Below are 23,116 nucleotides of genomic sequence, written 5' to 3'. Positions count from 1 at the left end.
ATAGTGAAACACTATTATAAACAGCAAAATAATGGTAGATCAAGATTGTTTGAGATAGCTTTGGAGAGAATAAAAGAGGGACAAATGTGAGGAAATGTGTAGATTGTCTACAACATTGTCTGTGACTCTCAAATTTTTACTTTTCATGCATTTTGTGCTGGCACCGATAGAAATAAAGTTTCTTTTTTTACTTAAGAGGAAGTACAGAATCCATACAGGAGTTGGGGAAGTTGCATGGAGAGGAGGATGGTGAAGGTGTGAGTGGGAAAAGGGGTATTTTAGAAATATAAATAACAAAAAAAAGTGAAGGTGTGAAGAGCAAAAAGAAGGCGTGAATAGCCCAAGTTGAAGCCCAGTTTGAGAAGGTAAGAACGAGAAAATGTGGTTGGGGAGCGAGATACGCAACGCATACCATCATCATCATCTTCATCTACATACATGCATCATCAGTCATCAACTGATAACTATCTCTGAGTGTTGGGTGGACAACACTGACACGCATCATCTCTCTCACATTCTCAAAATGCTAACCTTCAATCTCAATGCTATCTCTTCTTCGTGAGTTATCTTTGTGTATCTCCTATAACTGTACAACTCTTTTTCTCATGCTTACTTTTAGTATTGATTATTATTACTTTTACATGTGTTTGTGTTGTTTCAGGTTCTCAGTTGTTCCATTTCATGCCAATTATCCACTGTCTACTCAAACCCAATTGTTAGTTCCTTCCAATCTTAGTTACTCCTTTGCTACAACAGGTAGACACACTCTCACTGTCTTTGACTTCTTCCCTTGTCTTCATTTCTTATCATAATTTGTTTACTGCAATGCTTTCTCTGTTGGTTGCAGGAACCAGAAAGTTCAAGTCTTTCCAGCTCAAGGCTGGATTTTGGGAATCAATTAAATCTGGGTACTTTCAATTTTCAGCTCACTAGACTTGTATTGTACAAATCTTATGCATATTCACAGGAAATTGGCCACTTTGTGCCTTATTTTGAAATGTTTTGACTGTGTAGGAATGGTGGTTTGTTTTAAGAAAATGTTTTTTTTTTCATTTTATTTTCACCTTATTTCTTGTTTTAAGAAATTTGTATAGAAAGCAGTGAAAATAACTTTTTATTGTTTTTACCGTGTTTGCACTTTTTCATGTATAAACTTTAGAATTTCGATTAATGAGTGAAAACAGAAAACATTTCCTAAGCCAAAAATGGCTGTTAACCACCTGGAGTGATTATTCCTTCAACTTGCTTGGGTGGATCTTATATTTTTCATATGATTTTGTGTGCATTTGCTTCACATTATTTTGAAGAAAAAATCATGTAGTTTTGTCAACTTCTTGAGAGAGATTTTGAAAAATGAGCCATTATTTCTCTAAAAAAAAGTGAGGGCAAGCCTTAGTACGAGTGGCGGACCCAAGACCCTAAGTTGGTGGAGGCAAATTATAAAAAATAAAATCAGTGGGTTCAACTATATAAATGTATATGAAATAAAATACAAAAATCTAAGATTTTATTTACAATTTTTAATTTAAAAGAAAATTTATCATTGAATTTTAAAAAATGAGGGGGTGCAAGTGCACACCCTCACCATAGTGTAGGTCTGCCACAGCCTGGTACACCGGTTGGTCATGGGTTCAAATCCAGAAACAGCCTCTTTGCATATGCAAGGCTAAGGCTACGTACAATGACCCTACTTTCGCATAGTGAGGCACCTCCGGGCACTGGGGTACATTAGTTAGTATTTCCCTAAAATTAAGTGTTTCCAAACATGTACTTTGTTGCTTTGGGAGCTACTGTTTTCACAAATTTTATACATATAGATATTTTCCCTTTGATTAGTATATTGTACAAGTTCCCTGGTATTGAACTCCAAGATTTCCAAGACAGCCTGCATACAATGCAGCAGCATATATGATGATTCGTGTATTATCTTCTAAATATACTTGACTTAATGGCTTGTTTCCCCTTTCAGGTTGATGAAGAATAACTCCATGCAAGTCATTGATCCACCCTCTGCAGATGAAGAAGACGAAGAACCTCTGCCTCAAGAGTTTGTTCTTGTGGAAAAGACAGAACCCGATGGTACAATTGAGCAAATAATATTCTCTTCAGGTGGAGATGTTGATGTTTATGATCTTCAAGCCCTCTGTGACAAGGTGTGTATCTAATGTGTCGTTATGTTGTGTGTTGATGTTTATTTTCTATTGTAAGGCGGCGATTGGGTGTATGCTAGTTTTGAAATTACTTTTCTGCAGAAATCCATACATTCAAATCGTATCAGAGGAACTTGTGTAACAATATCAAGGACTTATTTCTTTCATACTTCTATTTCCAACATTTTTTTTTTAATGTAGATTGATCAATTTCTAGATCATTATTTTAGTTTGTAAATACTAGGATTTTTTTTTACCAATATACATTATTCATGACATTAGTTTCCTTCAGTATAATTTCCTTAAATACACCTTCAGTGAGTGCAATTTTTAACATGATAATTTACAGATCCTGTGTATATTTTTTATAAATAAAACTTGAGTGCTGAAACTTTGTTGTTTTATCTAGCAGCACATCTTTGGCATAACGAATAGTTAATCTCTCTGACAGGTAGGGTGGCCACGTAGACCATTGTCAAAATTAGCTGCCGCTTTGAAAAATAGCTATATAGTGGCCTCACTGCATTCTATAAGAAAGTCACCTGGGTCAGGTAAAAGTAGTATGACATCTTGCTGTGTCCTCTGTCTAAATTAATTAGTTGGCTGTTAAAGCTTTTTATTTATTCTTATAGCTATCTAAACCTATTTGATGAACATCTTAGTGTACTTGGCGAAGTTATTTAACAGAGGGGAATGAACAGAAGAGATTAATTGGCATGGCCCGTGCTACGTCTGACCATGCCTTCAATGCCACAATTTGGGATGTCCTAGTTGATCCTGGCTACCAGGTATTTTCTGTTACCAAACATGGATTCTGTTGCCGGTTACTGAAAAAGTTAACCACCAAAAGTGGAATATGCATTGTCCTAAGTCTCAAGTTCATGTATTATATATTTTAGTCTAATGTAATAATCATGGTAAAGATTGAATTAGAAATGAATTGGCAGCCTGTCTTCTTTTGTAGGGTGCATGTGTTACTTGATGCATCTATTTTTTCAGTGTCCATTTGAGCTTGTGATGTAAAAATTAAGCAACGTTTATGGCCAAAGAAAGTGTACCATGTCAATATTTATGCTCTGTGAACAACATATTTTCAATTATATTCTTTGAAGTGTGCCGAGTGCTGGGGGAAGTAAAGGCACTTAAATTTAGGCTATATTTCAATAGATGGAGTGATTGGTAAAAGAGGAGCATAACTGGAGTGGAATGGTTAAGGGAACCTAAATCTCTCCATACCACTCAAACTCAATTATTCATTCATCATACCCACAGTTTGGGGAATTTGCAATGGAACACTCCTCCCTTTTCCCTTTTTTATGATTATTTAGGATTTAAACCTTTTTCTTACCACTTAAAATCTCCTTTGAAAGCAATAGCTTGTGGCTTGTTTCCAAAATTTTCCCATCCTTGTTAGGTACCCCCTAATTGAAAATGGAGAAAAGAAAATAATGATTTTATTGCTTGACTGAAAATGAACAGAAAAATGAAAAAAATCTATCCTCCAACAGTTTCCCCTTTCACAACTGGGCTCATGCTTGATTCCCAGATGTTAACAATTCTGAATGATGTCTCTTCCCTCACATCCTTCTATTTACGTATATATCTTTCCCCCTCTAACTAACTGCTATTAACTACTTAATCCTCTTTATTCTCCCCACAAGTACCCTTTTACCTTTCTGTCCTATCAATTCTGAACATTAGTTCTAATATAAACTCTGCAGAAATTTTCTCCTTTCCGAGTCTTCCCTCCAATTAAACCTTAGCTATAGAAGAAGCTACTTCATGCTTGAATCTCTGATTTCATTGGATGAATTGTAAAATGCATATGGCAGTGTATTCAAGCATTTTGCATTTCTGCCAAATAGTTCTTGGGCTTGAGTGGTCCTTTTGTCCTGTTCCAATGTAAGCTTAAATTGGATAAACAATTTAATCAAGGTCTTATTGAATAAATACTTATTATATAATATAAGCTGTTTTCATAATTGAAGGAAAATTAGGGTTAAACTATTTTTATATAAGCTATTCTAGAGAGCTTATTGAAATAATTTGAAATAAGCTTATGGACATATCATAAGCTATTTTAATAAGCTCTCCCAAAGGACCCAAACACATATACAAGTGCTTCTGTTATAAGATGAGTCCAAATTAGCCTATATAAGCTGGAGTACTGCTTATTGATGTTGTTTTTATTGTATAGGGCCAAGGTCTTGGTAAAGCTCTTATAGAGAAACTGATTCGAACTCTTCTGCAAAGGGACATTGGCAATATAACTCTGTTTGCAGATAGTCAAGGTACAACAATATTGGCAGCCTTTATGCATAGTATCATTGATGTTAATTACAGAAGTCTGTCAAAAGTTCTTTGTTATTTTGTGGGCTTGTGTCATGCTTTCTATGGTTTGGTTTTAGTGGATACAAAGCAGTGTCATAAATTTTAGGCTAAAATATGTTTGTGATCTCTAATAAATACTTGAATTTTGCATTTGATCCCTAAGAAATTTTTTCTTTGTTTTTGCTCCCTGATATAACAAAATTTTGTTTTTGGTCCTTAGCATTTTTTTAGTCCCTGATAAATTAATAATTTTGTGTTTGTTCCTTTGAAAAAGACTAATAACAAATGATTTTTTTTTTACAGGGAACAAACACAAACTTTGCTTATTTATAAGGGATTAAAAAAATGTGTGAAGAACCAAAAATAAAATTGTTATTTTATTAATGACTCGATGCAAAATAAAATTCAAACATTTATTAGGGATAAAAACATAGATTACCCTAAATTTTAAGGGCCACATTATAGAGCCTTCATTTAGGAATATTCTTATCCATGTAACTTAACAATATTCTTCTTTCACTATCATTGTCTTCATTCTTGACCAATGCTATTCTTTTGGTCTAACTAAATGCCACAGCATTGGCTGCTTATATTGATTGCCTAATTCCATCCAAGGTAGGAAGGTAGTTTGGTTGGTTGGCTGCTTGGAGTCTCATGTTTGCTTTTTTGTACGTTGAATGCAGTTGTGGAATTTTATCGCAATTTAGGCTTTGAAGCTGACCCAGAGGGCATAAAAGGCATGTTTTGGTACCCGAATCACTAATTGCAACCCTACCAAAGCTTGTTTTTGGATTATGTTAACATTGCAATTTGCAACCATGAAATATACAACGACAGAAGCAGTGACAAATTTATCTATCACTTGTAATACGAAAGTATAAAGATTGTACGTCAATCCTGTAATTATTGTGTTTTAGGTGTTTGTAAGTTATTCACTTCTTAAAAAAGTTTTGCAACTTTTCGAACAGATGATCATGAGTCTTTGATTATGCCTGCTTGATATTTGTCTGAAATCCGTCAGTGACTACTTACTGATTTTTTAATGTTTTTTTTCAGTTTTGGATGAATTGTTGTACTATATAAATTAGTGGTTTTCTTCTGTCGTTTCTATGTTGAATTTAATATACATGAATTGTCGGTGTTAAAGATTTTATCTTATTAATCAATCAGAAATTGTTCTTGTTACAAATTTTAAAATTTATTATAAATGTTTTGGATTGAATGATAATGTAGAAAATATTTACATTATTAGCATATATATATATATATATATATATATATATATATATTGTGTTTGTATTGTGATGATTAGTTATATGATAGTTCAAAAAAAAAAAAAAGATATATGATATTTTATTATCTATTATAGGCATGAGATTTTATACACAAAATTATTACACACATTTTTAGAGGAAAACATAGAAAGAGAAAATTTAACATCAGGTCAAATTTTCCCAAGTTCTGACGGAAAATCAATCATGAACCAAGTTGTTTTGGTAAGTTATTTTAGTTAATGTACAAGAACATTGGATACTACTATAGTACTCACGTGTACGGCTATGCTGTAAGTTATTTTAGTTAATTTTTTTTATTAGTTAAAAAATTCATTTGAATGTTTGTTAAATAATTTTTTTTATAATTTTTAGCATTTTAAAAAATACTATTAAAAGGTTCCTTGAAATAATATTTTTTTAAAATATTAACTTTTAATTTTTATATATATATTTTTATTTTTAATATATTTATCAAATTTTTTACTTATTATTTTTTAAATAAATCATGTATTGTTTTTCAAGTCATTTTATCATTTTCGATTACTCTAATAATTAATTTTATTAAATATAACTTATAAGTAGTATTATGATTTGACCTACTGTAGGAATTTGCCCTATTACTACTCATCATTGCACATGAATTGGGCTATTCTTCTTGTCAGCATGGCCAAAATTCAATTTCAATTCCCGAGACACCGACAATCCAATCCTATGTCTCCATTACTTTTATTTAAAAAAATATCATTTTTCAACGTTGAATACTGAAAACATGGAATTATCATTCCTTGAGTATTTGTCAATAACAATAAAATAGAATTTTAGCTTTGTGTCACAATAATAACACTTGTTATAATTAACACAAGCATCCTTTTAAGTGTGTGGTCATGCGATTAGGAAATAAGTTTGAATACAAGAAGGGCTCTCTCCCACTAATATGAAATGTGCATAAGGAGCTTCGCAAGTGGCAAGAAAGTACAAATTCGTTAATCGTACACTCATCATGACAACATATATACACTCTCTTTGGCTTTTGGAAGGATGGCATTACTATTGGAAATGAAGTAGATAGTGTTTTTCTTCATTATGAAAACGGTATTCTAAGATTAGCTATTGAATGAATTTATTTACAACTTCTTTTGTGATATAAATACTTGAATAAATATTTTTAAAATATCTAAGTAATTTAAATATATTCACCAATCAATTGTTAAATTTATTGAAACGTAAAAAAAAATAGTATGACTTCCTCAATTAAAATACAAATACGCACTTTTCAATTTATAATAAAATAGGTTTTGTTTTATTTTATCAAGTCCGTGCATATTGTTTGTAGGTACTAATGTGATTAACAATTAAATGGAAGTCTAATGTGTAACTCATGGACCTTCGATGCAAGGCTGCTTCATATTTCGAAAGTGACACTGAAAAGAAATATAAACATATTATGACAACTTTTATGATAAACGAGCTTCTCACGTTTTGCTTAATTATAAATAATTAAGTCGACTCATCCCTGTCCATTGTGAAATTAAGTCGTATTTGTACTGTCGGTATAATATTACTAATTTAATTAATTGGTGTGATTGAGCATTTTATTATTTTAGATTATATTTTAATATCTAAGTGGAATTTATGTATCTCAATTATCTTATATATAAAAGAAGATAATTGACTGAAGCTATTATTTTTTGAATGCTACATGAAATAATATTTTTTAAAATGTTAGTTTTTAACTTTTTATATTATTTTTATTTTTAATATATTTATAAAAATTTCTACTCATCCTTTTTAAATAAATTATGATTCTAATATTTTTGAGTCATTTTACATTTTTCAACTACTTTAACTGCTAGTTTTATCAAACACTTATAATTTAATAAGTTAATTTTTTAACTTTTAACTACCAGCTTTCACATTTTAGCTATCAACTAATTTTTTAATTTTTAACTAATTTTTGAACTAATTTTATCAAACATAATCATACTTATTTTTTATTTAATAAATTCTTTATACAAACCCGATTAAATCGTATATTATAGTTATATTGATTTTATTTTGATAGATGTTTAGCATTATGTAACTAGTATATTTAAGCAATTTGTTTAAAAATTGGGTGACAAAATGCGTGATTTTAAAAGTTGTCTGGCAGGATGTGTAAATTTCGTATTTTGTGGTAAAATTAAAAAAAAAGATGGCAAAAGTGTAATTAAGCCCCTTCTTTTTGCTAATTATGTTTCTTCTCTTTTTTTTTTCCCGTAACAAACAAAGTATTAATAAGTAGAAAGCAAGTGTGGAATTTCGAATAAGAAAAAAAAAATCAAAGTGCAAATTAATCCCTTTTTCAATGAAAGTGTAATCTATTCCATAACCCAGAAGCTCATTGCAATTGGTATATGACATGTGAGAATGATTTAGCCAGCAAGTTGCCCATGCACGTTTGGTGATTGTGATGCTTCTGGGGATAGAATGATGGATGATGCTAACAAGTTCCCACGGATTTTATGTCTTCTACTTTAGATGTTCATAATTACTTTCACTTTTTAATTTCAAGCTCATATTCATCTAGTTAGAGGGTTTCCACATTTGAATTGACCAAGCTTGAACTTATGAGGCTTGCATTCATTTAGTTTTAAAATGATCAACACTTCTTTTATTTATCCCTTTCATATGGTTGATTTCACTTTGTTCTTCTTGGTCTGTGACTTTAGCTACGTAAACTAGAGGGCTAGGATCAAAATTGAAGTCCAAGTTGGAAAAGAGAGGAGAACTCGTTATATATGTTGGCAATGATAATGTTCGAGAAAGTGGAAGTGGAACATGCATAAAAGTTTGATTTATTTATCCCAAATTGAAGACAATTTTGAGGAACTAGAACAGTACGGCACATCACATTGGACCGGTGGGGTTTGGTGTTTCTTTGTCAGAACCGGTCTCCGCGTCTGAAATAGTAAAAAGTAATATTATTTTTTCGTAAAACACTATTAGGGTATTTAAATGTGTATAATGTTCTAACATTACTTCTTGAAAGTTACAAAATTAAAGAAGAAGAAAACTTTCAAAGGTATAATTTGTTAATCATTTCAATCTAAAATTTATAAAGTTAATATAAATCACAACCTTGTGTGATTTAGATAATAATATTAATATATATTTAAGAAGTAAAGTGATAATAAATAATTAAATTTTAAAACTTATTTAATATCTAGAAACTTATTTTAATTTTATAAATTAACGTGATAACTCTTTTCACTATCAAAAATAAAAAATAGTATTTCACCCTACTATTTTTTAGACAAGACAACAAATATCGTGCTAGCTTCGTGAGGTATTGCGTGTCTTACACCGTTATTAATCAATGATTAAGTTCATACCCCTTTCGTGGAATATGACAGACAGGGTGGATCCTAGTGATGATCATTTTATTTTAATAATAATGTTATTTGGTAAGAACAATTTTTAGTAGTGTGCGTTTTGAATTTGATTGATGATTAATTATTAATCGGTAGAAGAATATGTACATATTCACAGACGAATGAGGAGAGAAAAAAGTTATTTAAATACAGAAAAATATCATTTTAAGACAAAAAAGTTTGTCATTTTCACGGAAAACAAAAGTATTTTGTACTTTTTAATTATATTTTACTTTAATTGAAAATACTTTGTTGACCTTATTTGAAATTGGATTTGATTACACTTAATTAACATTCTGCTTAATTATGTTACATTTATCTTAAAGAAAGGTCAATATAATTCGAATTTCCTGAATAGAGCAAGTGAAAGGATATTATTAGATCTAAAAAAATAAAGCAAAAAATGTTTGAAATAGTTAAACTAAACTTGGAGGTGCAGGAAATTTATCCTTTTAATTAAGCAAGTCATTTCATAAAAAGTGAATAAAACATAACGCAAAATTTCAGCGTGTTATTATTATTAGATGTAATACTTGTAGGATTATTTTAACACCACAAAAAATAATTTAATTATGTAAAAAATATGTTAAAAAATTAAATTTTTTATTAACTTATAATTTATTATTAATAATATTTATTGTAAATAAATGTGCATTCTTTTTGTTATGATTAAAAACATTATTTGCCAACTTTTGTAACGAAGTTATGATTGAAAAAAAAAATGAAATATATCAAATGCCATAGTTCATTGAGTCATAGTAGTTGTAATGAATAACTAAATAAAATAGATTAAATTAAAAATTATAAAATACAAATGTATTAAATACTTTATAATAATAATATCATTCATTACATCTAATAATATATTATTTAAATTTTGATATGTACTTTGAGTACATAACCTGTATATTAACCTTTTTTTTTTGGTGTTGAATAACCTATTGACTGATTTTTGTTTTGATATGTAATTTGAGTACATAATAAATATATTACTAGTTTTGACACTTTTGTCCACATTAAAATATTTTTTTCTTACAATATTACTTACATAAACCATTTATTAATTCCAGTATTCATATGCCACATAATTTACGTCATCTACATTAGTGTGATAACTCTTACAGTATATGCTAAAATTTCTTATATGTCGTCTAGACACCTATAGACAATAATGTCATTGAACGACCTATGAAGTGTTCAAACCTATTCTCTTTATTAATTATGCAAGCATTTAATAAGTAGACTAATTAATACTATTTAAGTAAAAAAAAAATTTATATATATATATATATATATATATTATTGAATGAATTAATTTTACATAAATCCTATCCAACTAAAAACTAACAAGTGAAAAACATTACAGTAGACAAGTGCATGAATTATGTTTTCTACTAAAAAAACAAATTGTTATTAATATATTTTACATAAGGTGGTGGTGGTGGTGCATGCAAGTGGTAAGTAAAGGAGTTGGTGTAATATTTTGACATAAACAATGATGCACATTATTTCATTATTATAACTTATAAGGATATATGATGTTGTCAGCGTGTTCCGATATGGAATGTTTGACTATTCACAAAGTGGATGCACCAACCACAAGTGCCATCTCAGAAACCGAGACAGATATTTTTTTTTTCTCGTATTAACAAATAAAAAATGAAAAAAAAGTCCATCGAGTCCTCAATGAATGAATCATTTTAAGTATTATTATCATTATCTAATGGTGACAGAATGATTTAGCTAGTTATAAGTTTCCCACGGGCTCTCTCTTTTTTGACTTTGCATTCTCATTCATTGAAAGGCTTTTACTTCACTTTTCAGATTTCCAGCTTATTCACTCCTCCAAGTTTTGACATTTCAATCACCCCACCTTCTCAAGTAAGATTCTCTCTCTCTCTCTGAATCATTTTTAAGTTTTTGGATAAGGAATTCACTTAAGCCATTGACAATTGAGGTGTATGATGATTCTCTTAACAACCGTAAGCTTCAAATGTTATAGCTTTGTGTTTTAGTTATCTGGGAAAATTAAGTCCAACAAGCTTGCCAACTTTGAACTTCTTCCAAGTTTCCAACCAGAAAAATCAGCCTCAGTTAATGTATGATATTACATGATGCTTGCTTTAATTTAATTTTGTTTTGTTTTGTTTCTCTATTTGTAGATTTCATTGATGTCACTTGGGAAAATATGATATGATGACATGACAGAGTTATTATCACTTTGCCTTGTTTTATGAGATTTTAGATTAATGAAGTATTCAATTTATGTTCTTAATGTAAGGTGTGAATTAATCTTTGTTCCTTGCAATGTTTCAAGTCTTCCTTTATTCATCATCCCTTCCATTTGGTGGTTTTTCAGGATATACTGTAATGCCGGTTCTGAGAATTCATGGATATGCCTTGGCTGTTTCGTTTTGTCTTATCATCTTCATAGCAGCCTCACAACGAACGGACCCTTCAGAAGGTGAATTTGCTTTATTATGCTTTCAAGTTCTTTAATCTTTCTGTTTCACTTTGTTTTTTTTTTTTTTTTCTGAATTGTGATGCGGGACTTGACATTAATAGACAGGTCAAACTGTGCACTAGGATGAGGTAATTCAATTTGATTTATATCAGTGTGCAGCTTCCCCTATGACAGAATTGAACATCAGATATATCACACATCCATAAAAAGATTAAAAACAGTCGGTTATGAGAGCAGCACTTTTCCTTGCGGGGGCATTTTAGACACTATACAAGAGAGCTAAGATTGAAATTTCAGACGAAGTTGGAAAATAGGGAGGGATATGTCATCCCTTTTTTTCTTCTTCTGTTAGAAATGAATTTGTTATTTTTATAATGATTACCTTAGAGAGAAAGTGTTCTAAGTGTATACTTTTTCATTTTCCATCAAATACTTCCTTGAAATTTGATTTGACATTTGACATTTTTAACCTTAATAATTGACCTATATCTTTTCATATTTGTAGTTAATGCGCTGATAGAGATCAAGAAAAGTTTGATTGATACTGACAACAATCTTAAGAACTGGAATAAAGGAGATCCATGTGCAGCAAACTGGACTGGGGTTTGGTGTTTTGATAAGAAGTTGGATGATGGGAACTTCCATGTTCGTGAGATGTATGACTTCTTTTTCCTTCTACTTTCTCTTTGTTCTTAATTTCAGTGTTATTATTTAGATATTGTAAATTTTTATTTATATATCACCGTTAACATTCGAGGGGTTGCTAAATTTTGATTATTTTCTGTTATCCAAAATTTACTGAAGCTACTTAATGACAATGAATCTCTCGGGAAGTCTATCACCTCAGCTTGGTCAGCTATCCCATCTTGAGATACTGTGAGTTATGTCATTTTCGGATTTGTTCTCTGGAAACAAAATATGTATCAGAAGAACCAATTCTAATGTTCATTACATGCTAATATCTTCATTTTTTTATGCTTGAAGGGATTTCATGTGGAACAATCTGACAGGCACAATACCAAAGGAGATTGGAAATATTAGATCACTGAAACTCTTGTAAGAAATTTACCAAAGAAGATGAATTATTAGTATTGATCCTCGTCAAGTTTTTATTTTAAGGTGGTGTTGTTTGTTCTGCTTGATATTGTCAATTTGTTTTAAAAGGTGGATCTTAATTTCTCATCCATGTTTTGGGAATTAAATTTGGACTTCTGCTTAGCCTTATTTGTCATAAACAAACATATTGTATGTCTTTGTAACATAAATTTGAAGTTCAGTTGAGGAGTCTAATTGGCTGAATATACAAGGAAAACTTATGATAAAATAGAAGCTACTATTCGGGGGAAATTTCTGATGCTCTGGTTTCTGTATTTTAGTGTTCATGATTGAAGCAAATTGAACATACTAATGCGGCAAATTATGAAATTTTATGAGGCATTCATGCAACAGATCAATTACTGTTTCCGATGTATAAATGAATTTTCTTTTCTGTTATAACATGTATACTTATTCTGATGTATTTTCTGTGCAGGCTCCTGAATGGTAATAAATTATCTGGTAGTTTACCAGATGAGCTTGGCCAACTTTCTAATTTGAATAGATTCCAAGTGGACGAAAACCAATTGTCAGGTCCTATACCAGAGTCATTTGCCAACATGACCAATGTTAAACACCTGTAAGTGGATCTCTAAGTCAAATTCACCATTAACTCATCTTGGAGCTGGATTTCTTACATGTACTTTACCCTTTTCGTTTTTGTATATTTCCAGTCACTTGAACAACAACTCATTTAGCGGTGAACTTCCATCCACACTTTCAAAGCTATCAAATCTTATGCACTTGTGAGTATTAAGTCAATTTTTTATATTTCTAGTGTTTCAAAACTTACATTGCGTCCAGGGATGCATCTCTGAATTGACCCTTTTTACAAGTTTTTACGGTGTCTGCTTGTTGAAATAACTTTGCAGGCTTGTGGACAACAATAATTTATCTGGCCATCTTCCACCAGAATACTCCATGTTAGATGGATTGGCAATACTGTACGTTCGGCTACCCATTTTTTAGATTTGTTGCATTTATCAAATTCATTATATATTTTTATTTATTACCGTAGTTGACATGCTGTGCTTGATTTGTGGTGGAGGATAAGTGAAATGTTCAAATCATGCTCTGATATGATAGGCCAGAGTTCTCATGATATATAAAGCATTAATTATCAGTACAATTGAGTTTATACAGCTTCATTATGGAAGTATTATGCTCTATCGCACCTTAGAAACTTTAAGCAACGTGTAATGTATCATCAATTCATGTTATCTTCCTCATATTAATCATAATCCGGTAATTTTTTCTGCATGTAGACTCCCTCCGATGAATTGTTAGAGTTTCTCCTATTTGAGCTATTTATAATTCATTGATCTGTGTTTGAGCTATTTATAATTTTTGTTAGAGTTTCTCCTGTTTGCTAAAGGAGCAATAAAATAATCACAACTAGATTTTTAAGGGAGTAATTGTGGTTTTTTTTATTGACAAATATTAGTTGTTGGTATTATTAGTTTTTGTTAGTAAGAGGATTCGAACTCGTGACCTTTTTCCTTTTCCTTCTCCCTTCACCACTAACCAACCTTATATCTCCTGTGAGTAATTGTGGTGGTTTAGCTAGAATATCAGTAACAGAGCCCTAGGTGTCATCAAGAGATCTAAAAGAAGCAAACTGGTCAAAAGGGAGTGTTTAAAAAAGATGAATAATACAACATGAATAGTCTTCTAGTAAAATACATGTAATCCCATAATTGGTATTTTCCTTATATTGTTTCTGAGGCATCCACAGTGTAGCCTCCAGATTTTCTTTACCATTCTTGGTGATTCTGCGATCTTGTATTGCAGTAGTCAACTACAGTACTCTTGCAAATGATTAATTTTTCTCTGATTTTATTTTCATTATAATTTTTGGAAAGCTTATTCTTCTCACTTCTAGCCATTACCTCAGAAATTAAAATCTCTATAGTCTTTTATCCACTCTACCAAGAACTTTACATGTATATGCTCTCACGTCTACTTTGGCAAGAAAAAGGGTTTTAGATACTGTCTTAGATTATCATATTTACTTGCTTCCCTTGCAGCCAGCTTGATAACAACAATTTCAGTGGGAGTGAAATTCCTTCTGCCTATGCAAACCTAACCAGGCTAGTGAAATTGTAAGTATTCTTAGCAATAGATACTTGTCCTTTAGTTTGTTTTTCATAATGTAGGATGTTACAGATACTAAATGACTCCGATTTTATTTTTGATTTAACAGAAGTCTACGAAACTGTAGTCTGCAAGGAGCTATTCCTGATTTCAGTTCAATACCCAAGCTTACCTATTTGTATGTTTGAGTATATCTAGTGGCTTTGCTTTATATTGTGCCCAATGATAGTGAATTTTTTTTTTTTTTGCCTATTTTCACTACCAACTCATTTGTGACTGGTTCATGTTTTCTAGAGATCTTAGCTGGAATCAGATCACTGGACCCATACCATCAAATAAAGTGGCAGACAGTATGACAACTTTGTAAGTAAACAGCCCAACCTTTATTTATTTTGTATTTATAATGTTCTTGGTTTCCTTATCTATTTCACAATATTTATTTATCTTAATGCAAGACATGACAAAATTGAATTTGATGTGCTAATTTTCTTTCTATTGCAGTGATCTGTCCAATAATCGTCTCAGCGGATCTATTCCTCACTTCTTGTATCCTCATCTTCAAAAATTGTGAGAAGATACTCAGCAACCTATATGTCACATGATATTTATCTAATTATTACATAAAAATATCTTGAAGTCTTAAATAAAACTCTATTTATGAGAAACAAGTTACCATCTAGAATCTAGACAGACTTTTGTTCAAGTTCAATTCTTTGCACATAGGGTTGATTTTTTGTTTTCATTGCCAAACACAGGTCACTTGCAAACAATTTACTGTCTGGGTCTATCTCTGCTAACATATGGCTGAACATGTCCTTCAGTGCGAATGATAAACTTACAATGTAACTTCTTTATCTAGATTACTACTTCAGTCTCAAGGATTGTTGACTTTTTGCATCAAACCAGTATAATGATTATGTTGTTTTCACTGTAAATTCATCATGTTTGTCAATCTTTGCAGTGATCTCCAGAACAACTCATTTTCGGATGTTTTGGGAAATCTGAACCCCCCAGAAAATGTTACCTTGAGGTATTCTTATTACATATGTTTGTTTACATGCCATCATGTAACAATATGATCTGATTCTCGCTCTATAGTTCCCATTTAATTTTATTCATTTTTATTGCGAAAAATATTGTCACGATTATGCTTTGTCTTTGCTGTGGTATAAATTTCTTATCATTTCTTTCTCTTTTCCTTGAAGGCTTTCTGGTAATCCTGTCTGCAATAATTCTAACATACAAAGTATTGGTCAATATTGTGGACCTGAAGCAGATAAGGCAGCCCAAGACTCAACAAATTCAACTGTCTGTCCAGTTCAATCTTGTCCAGTGGATTTCTTTTACGAATATGCCCCCTCTTCCCCAGTTCCTTGCTTTTGTGCAGCACCTCTGAGAATTGGATACAGGCTGAAAAGTCCAAGTTTTTCTTACTTTGCTCCCTATAGAACTAGTTTTGAAGACTATATAACTAGGTCCTTAGACTTAGATCTCTATCAACTATCAATAGATTCAGTTGCTTGGGAAGAGGGACCTCGTCTTAGAATGTATTTGAAACTCTTCCCTTCCTATAATGATTCCCGTTCTAATATGTTCAATGAAAGTGAGGTCCGTCGCATTAAAGGCATATATTCATCATGGCACTTTCCTCGCACTGATTTTTTTGGACCATGTGAACTGCTGAACTTCACTCTTCTTGGACCTTATGCAAATTGTAAGTTTCTTAAACTCAACATATTATTATTTTTTGTTGTCTTATTCAATGCATAACAAATTCATGCCAACTCGACCATATTATTATCATTTGATCCCACCAAATGTGTGTACTGTTTAACAACAATTTTAGAAGAAATTTCGCATGCTGCTTGTAGAAGTAATTGGAAATTTAATATGCATACTGCTAAGAAATAACTCACTATTAAAATTTCTATTATTCTCATGTTCATAGTATTATAAATTCTCAATTTTTTTTATATACCATTGTATAACTAAGATATTTACAATTGGAAACCTTATTGATCTGATTCTGAGATGTTGTTTGAAAGTTGAAAATAACAATCTTTAGATTTTAATGGTACATGCCTTATGTTTTGTGACATTTTGTTGGTATACAAGGAGGAGAAGCAACATAACTGCCTGTATCCTTCTGTATTCTTGGTTGTAAACTGTAAAGATGAGGGAATCTCTCCACTAAAGCAATCCTTTTACTAAAAAAATGTTAAAGAAAGGGGGAAATATCTTGATCCATGAAAAATAAGTGTCAATGAAGAAGTAGTTTTCCTTTGTTTCTGTCTATAATTAGCATTTTTGTTGATGAATTAGATAGAGTACATCTCATAACTGATGTAAATTTTAGGCAATTCAAATTTGGTTAATAAAATTGATTTTTACTGAGTCTCTCTAATTTAACTTTCATTTTATTGCTATAGTAAATATTGATTCGGAGAAGAAAAATAATAGTTTGGGCATAAAAATTGCTGCTGGTATAGCAGCAGCTGCTTCTGCTTTAGCAATATCTGCAATAATCATTTTCCTGATTTCTAGAAGAAATATGAAATACCAGAAGATTTTCAGGAAACGAATGTGTAAGTGTTCCAAGGCTTTATGCTGATTATATCATTTTTTATTATTTTTGAAGAAAGAGGTTTAAAATGCTTATTTCTTTCTGCAGCTACTAATGTATCTATCAAAATAGATGGCATGAAAACATTTACTTACAAAGAACTGGCTATTGCTACCAACAAATTTAATATCTCAACTAAAGTTGGCCAAGGAGGATATGGGAATGTCTATAAAGGCATTTTATCTGATGAAACTTTTGTGGCTGTTAAGCGAGCAGAAAAAGGTTCCTTACAAGGACAAAAGGAGTTTCTGACTGAGATTGAGCTTTTGTCAAGGTTACACCATCGAAATCTTGTCTCGCTGATTGGATACTGTAATGAAGGAGAGCAGGTATCTAGCTTATAGCGACACTTTTGTTTTGTATATCATTTTGCAACTAATTTGGTTTACGAATTCAAATATAAAGGAGAAAGAATTTGTTCTGCATGAATCTGCATAATGATTAAACAATGCCATGCAATAAGATAAGCATTCATCTAACTGTTATGCCAGATCTTTTAGTCCTAGGCATTCTGTTTGTCTTCTTTACTACGTTTTAGCCTTTTCTTATGTTGGTTCTTTCTGTTGATCTGGTTTGGCATGTATGCTGTGTTAAACTCATGTTAATAAGTGGCAAACAAATGGGAATGCTAGCAAATTTCTGTATTCAATCTGTCACTAGATATTTAAGTTATGCCAATTTGAACTGTAGTTCTTTTCTTGATTTTTTTCATATTTTTTAATATATTCAAGAAAGGTTATCTTTGGAACCCAAGCATAATCTGAGTTTAGACATAACATAAACTTTTTCCATATTAGCTTAGCACTTGACAATTGACTACAATATTATTCTCATTTACTCTTTCTGTTGATTCAGATGCTGGTTTATGAATTCATGCCCAATGGCACCCTAAGGGACTGGATTTCTGGTATGAAATTGTTGGAATTTTTTTAATTAAAAATTAGCGATGCTGTCTATTACAAAATATAATTAGATACCTACTTTTTTGTGTGCATATTAACTCTTTTCCTTCTACATGTTTTCTTCTCTCCAGTTTTGGGTTTCATTTATACAAATATTTTATATGCTCATGCAATTTAGTATATCTTCTTGGTAAATGTTTAGGATTTTTATAGCAAGTTTAATAGCTTTTCAAATCTGAACTCTGGTGTATTGGCCCTATTGGTGAGTTTTTTTATGGTTGATATGCTTCTACTGAATTGATTGAGGAAAAATTCATTTGTAATGGTTATAACTTCATTCTACATAAATACTTCTTAAAACTATCATCTCTTACTTCTAACGGTGGAGGTAGTCATGTTAAACAAAAGAAATCATGTCGTAATGGCAGTCTTAACATAATTCATTGTTGTTTTGTCATTTCATCCTTGTAAGTAGAAAACAACATAGAAGTTAAAAAGGAAGAAATTTGCATGAAAGAAAGGAAAGGAAATGATAATATATAGTACCATAATTTGGGATTGTTGATGTTCTCAATGATGAAATAAACATGCTATACTGTGGTGTAGCAGGTAAAAGTAGAAAAACCAAGGGAAGCCTAAATTTTAGTATGAGGTTGAGAATTGCAATGGGAGCAGCCAAAGGCATACTGTATCTGCATACAGAGGCTAACCCTCCTATATTCCACAGAGATATTAAAGCCAGTAACATTCTTCTGGACTCCAAGTTTACAGCTAAAGTGGCCGATTTTGGACTGTCACGGCTTGTACTAGACTTAGATGAAGAAGGAACTGCTCCTAAATATGTGTCAACAGTTGTGAAAGGAACTCCAGTAAGTTTGTTAAAGGAAATTAAGGAATAATTCCATTTCCAATATTTAAGACCTGAAGTTATATTTGTAAGTTTCTGATGATTTTTATTCAACCAATACCTTTTATGCAATTTTGGCAAATTAATAATGAATATTTCTCTTGCTTGTCATATCTCACCCTTGTAATGCTCCTCACACCCTCATTGTTGTCCGTTGTGTGTGAACCACTTCATAATAATTACACCCCGCATACCTTTTCCTGAATACACGATGTCTTCAAACTTGTGCCATGACGCGTCATAACCGATGTAGAATGGGTCAAAGAACCGATGTAATGCAATCAATTGGATGCTGTAATGTAGTTTAAATTTGTTCTTATCATTTGATATTAGTGGTGGTGGTGCATTTTTGTCCATTTTTTCTTCTAATACTGAAAATCAATATAGTCAGACTTTAATGATTACTTTGTAATTTGCCTCCAGGGTTACCTAGACCCAGAATATTTGTTGACTCATAAGCTGACTGACAAATGTGATGTCTATAGCCTGGGAATTGTGTATCTGGAGCTTTTGACAGGCATGCAACCAATATCACATGGGAAAAACATTGTCCGCGAGGTACTTTTCTTTTTTATCATCACTCCACTATTCTTCTGTCTCATATCTGATCACTAAATCACTAAAAACACTGAATTGTAAGAATAATAATCATGAAAAATTATAACACTGCCACCACGATGTCAAGAAAAAAGGTGTACATTTGAATTCTCGAATACCTCCTGATTTATTTAAAAACCATACACAAAGAAACACTAAATAAACAAGTATTAAACTTTGATGATTGTTGATGTAAAGATTTTTTTACACTGTCAATCAATTATCATATATACATGACAACTCATGATTGGATGACGGCGTAAAAAATCCTTATACTGTTAGAGTATTCTAATTAAATTCAATAAACAAGCTATCATTAACAATGCTACACAATTTTATTATGTCAGGTTAATACGGCTCGTCAATCTGGCACAATATATTCCATCATAGACAGCAGAATGGGGTTATATCCATCCGATTGCTTGGACAAGTTTTTAACTCTGGCCCTCAGATGTTGCCAAGACAATCCAGAGGAGAGGCCATCAATGCTAGATGTCGTGAGGGAACTGGAAGATATCATTGCAATGTTGCCTGAACCTGAAACTCTTTTATCAGATATTGTTAGCTTAGACAGTTCTGGTAACATAGCACCCCCATCATTTGCATCAACATCAGCATCAAATGTGACAAGGGAGGAGCAACACATGTCCTCATATGTTTCAGGAAGTGATCTTGTCAGTGATGTCATTCCCACCATTGTTCCTCGCTGATGCTGTACTATGCTAGACTACTTCACATATTCCAAAAAATGTAATTATAATTTTTCCTATACTAAAGATTTTGATAAATGGTAAAGTAGGAAGTTCAAGTTCCCATTTGGGACCTTGTAAATTTTATACTCATAGTTATAAGAGAATATCATACAATTGGCGGTGAAAAGAAAACGAGAATGATACAACTACTACATTTAAAAAAAAAATGTTTATCATGTGTGGTTTGTCAAAATTAAGGAAGTGCTTTCTTTTCAGTAATTACAAGGAATCCTATAAGTTTTAAAAATCGATTAATTTTAAAGTCTGTTTCCAGATTCAAAGCCATGACCAACTATATCAGTGAGAGAGGGCTTGCTCTCCCTTCCAAACTTGACTATATATATCCACCCTACTTAAAACCCATCTCTGGTCAACACTCTTGTTTTCTCTTGTATCAATCATTCAGTGATCGTGGTGTAACATAACATCCAAATCCAACAGCACCAACTCTTGTCAAGACCATATGCAATAGCAGCAGGCGGCATCTTTGGTGGCTTTTCGCTTAGACGGTAACAACAACATTCTTTACATGCGCTTTTAAATATGCATGTTGATTCCATAAAATGAATCTAATTCTGCCAAGCAATTGGAATTCACCACTTAACTATTCCCGTTAACATCTGCAATGTGCAAATGACATAAATGCCTAACATTGCTTGTGAGATACGTGCTTTAATATACACATTCCCCCCTAAAAATTTGAGCTTATCATTAAACTAATAATATTCAATAATAAATCTTAATCAAGTGATCAAGTGCAAAATATGGTGCTGGTCGGACCAATTATCTCACCTTTTTAACCAGCTTTTTTTGTCTTTCAAATGCCAAAAAATATATAAAATAATATTTTTTAACATACATTTTAATCAAACAAAAAAAGTAATTCATTGCAGGAAAAAAACGTTTAGTGAATTATTAAATTATTAATTAATTAAACACAGAAGTAATCATAAAAAACCATAATGGGTCGTTACAACCAGTCAATTTAAACTAGTCCACAACGTACTATTTTCTACATGGAATTTAATAAAAGTCATCCTTCCTTTCTTTCATATATTTTTGGTCTCCTTTCACATTGATTGTTTCAACATTCTTCCTTGCTTTCATATTTGTTTGGTCTCCTTTCACATCGATTGTTCCAACTCTCTTAAAGAGAATACAACATTGGTTTCTGCACATCATTGTATACCGTTTTAACATTGCATAAATTTTCCCCCATTTAACTGCATATATTTTTTTCATGAACAGATATTTCCCTATCATAATACAAGTCCTAAAAAAAAATATGAGAATACAATTCCTAAAAAGAATTCTAGATTTTTACTTGAATAACTTATTAAAAAAGCTATACATAAAATGTCTTTTTAGAAAATTACGTACTTATGTTAAATATTCTGCCTATGATTATGTGATATACTTGAATAATTAATTTATTGCTTGAAATTAAAGTAAAAGTCATTAATTGGTATCTGTCACAAGGCTGTATCACTATTCATACATGATACACCTCTCGCAGGTTTCAAAGTTCATCCAAGTCACACACATATAGAATTAGACGTAGGATTCAGTTGTTTTAGAAAAAATAAATGGAAGAGATAATGAAAGCTAAATAGAAGATGACTTCATAGTCAACTAGGGTTATTTTAGAAAAAATAAATGAAAGAGATAATGAAAGCTAAATAGAAGATGACTTCATAGTCAACTAGTCAACTAGGTAGGGTACATTGTTTTAGAAAAAATAAATGAAAGAGATAATGAAAGCTAAAGAAAAGATGACTTCATAGTCAACTAGGTAGGACTATAACAGTTTGTGAATTTAAACTTCAACATAATGGTTCATTGTATCCGTGTCCCGTGAAGAATAATTATATTATAATTATACATTCACTTTCTTATCATCATTTCGTTACAACTTGATAATTTGGAAAAAAAAGTGGACGACTAAGTTGTAACTTGTAGATTATGCATGATTAGAAAATTTCTAGTATCCACAACCACAAGAATTGATAGTACATTATACACAAGCTCAAATAAAGGTTGTAGGTAAGTTTGGAAATGTCTTTGCCTAAAGCTAGAATTGATGCATTAAAAATTATAAAAAAAGGTTAAATTAATTTTTTATTTCTCTAATTTTTTTTTCATTCAATTTCATCCTTTAATTTTTTTTAATTTGGTCCTCTAATTTTTAATTTGGTCCTTTAGTTAGTTGTTTTAGAAAAAATAAATGGAAGAGATAATGAAAGTTAAATAGAAATGACTTCATAGTCAACTAGGTAGGGTATGTTGTTTTAGAAAAAATAAATGGAAGAGATAATGAAAGCTAAAGAAAAGATGACTTCATAGTCAACTAGGTAGTCAACTAGGTAGCGCTGTAACAGTTGGTGAATTTAAACTTCAAGATAATGGTTCATTGTATCCATGTTTTGATAACTGCTAAATATGAGTTATTTTGATGATAAAAATATATTGAAAATATATTTAAAAATATTTATTTAATCGTTATCTTTGACTTAAATA

The 23,116-nt window shown here is 31.2% G+C and overlaps 2 protein-coding genes across 6 annotated transcripts; both read left to right on the top strand.

Moving 5' to 3' along the window:
* Positions 1-405: 405 nt before the first annotated feature.
* On the top strand, positions 406-5,583 carry LOC114425700 (serotonin N-acetyltransferase 1, chloroplastic-like). The gene is made up of 8 exons (XM_028392648.1): positions 406-558; positions 662-756; positions 848-908; positions 1,970-2,153; positions 2,602-2,701; positions 2,838-2,938; positions 4,348-4,441; positions 5,165-5,583. Exons 1-8 carry the CDS (start codon positions 524-526, stop codon positions 5,242-5,244), a joined length of 750 nt encoding a protein of 249 aa, XP_028248449.1. The 5' UTR covers positions 406-523; the 3' UTR covers positions 5,245-5,583.
* Positions 5,584-10,897: 5,314 nt separating this feature from the next.
* LOC114425298 (probable LRR receptor-like serine/threonine-protein kinase At1g06840) lies at positions 10,898-20,683 on the top strand. 5 transcript variants are annotated; one of them, XM_028392169.1, is made up of 22 exons: positions 10,898-11,046; positions 11,181-11,264; positions 11,525-11,629; positions 12,135-12,285; positions 12,434-12,505; positions 12,614-12,685; positions 13,161-13,304; positions 13,399-13,470; positions 13,597-13,668; positions 14,752-14,826; positions 14,928-14,996; positions 15,113-15,181; positions 15,320-15,385; positions 15,574-15,660; positions 15,780-15,848; positions 16,024-16,532; positions 17,248-17,403; positions 17,490-17,770; positions 18,297-18,348; positions 18,950-19,212; positions 19,674-19,808; positions 20,195-20,683. In XM_028392169.1, exons 3-22 carry the CDS (start codon positions 11,536-11,538, stop codon positions 20,555-20,557), a joined length of 2,871 nt encoding a protein of 956 aa, XP_028247970.1. In that variant the 5' UTR covers positions 10,898-11,046; positions 11,181-11,264; positions 11,525-11,535; the 3' UTR covers positions 20,558-20,683. The 5 variants fall into 5 exon arrangements, with proteins under 5 accessions (XP_028247970.1, XP_028247969.1, XP_028247971.1 ...); XM_028392168.1 differs by having other exon boundaries at positions 11,168-11,264; XM_028392170.1 differs by lacking the exon at positions 11,181-11,264 and having other exon boundaries at positions 18,953-19,212.
* Positions 20,684-23,116: the final 2,433 nt, after the last annotated feature.

Source organism: Glycine soja, chromosome 9, assembly GCF_004193775.1.
Source record: "Glycine soja cultivar W05 chromosome 9, ASM419377v2, whole genome shotgun sequence".
Classification (NCBI taxonomy): domain Eukaryota; kingdom Viridiplantae; phylum Streptophyta; class Magnoliopsida; order Fabales; family Fabaceae; genus Glycine; species Glycine soja.
The sequence above is the reverse complement of the archived record's forward strand: the minus strand, read 5'-3'. Positions and strand labels throughout refer to the sequence as shown.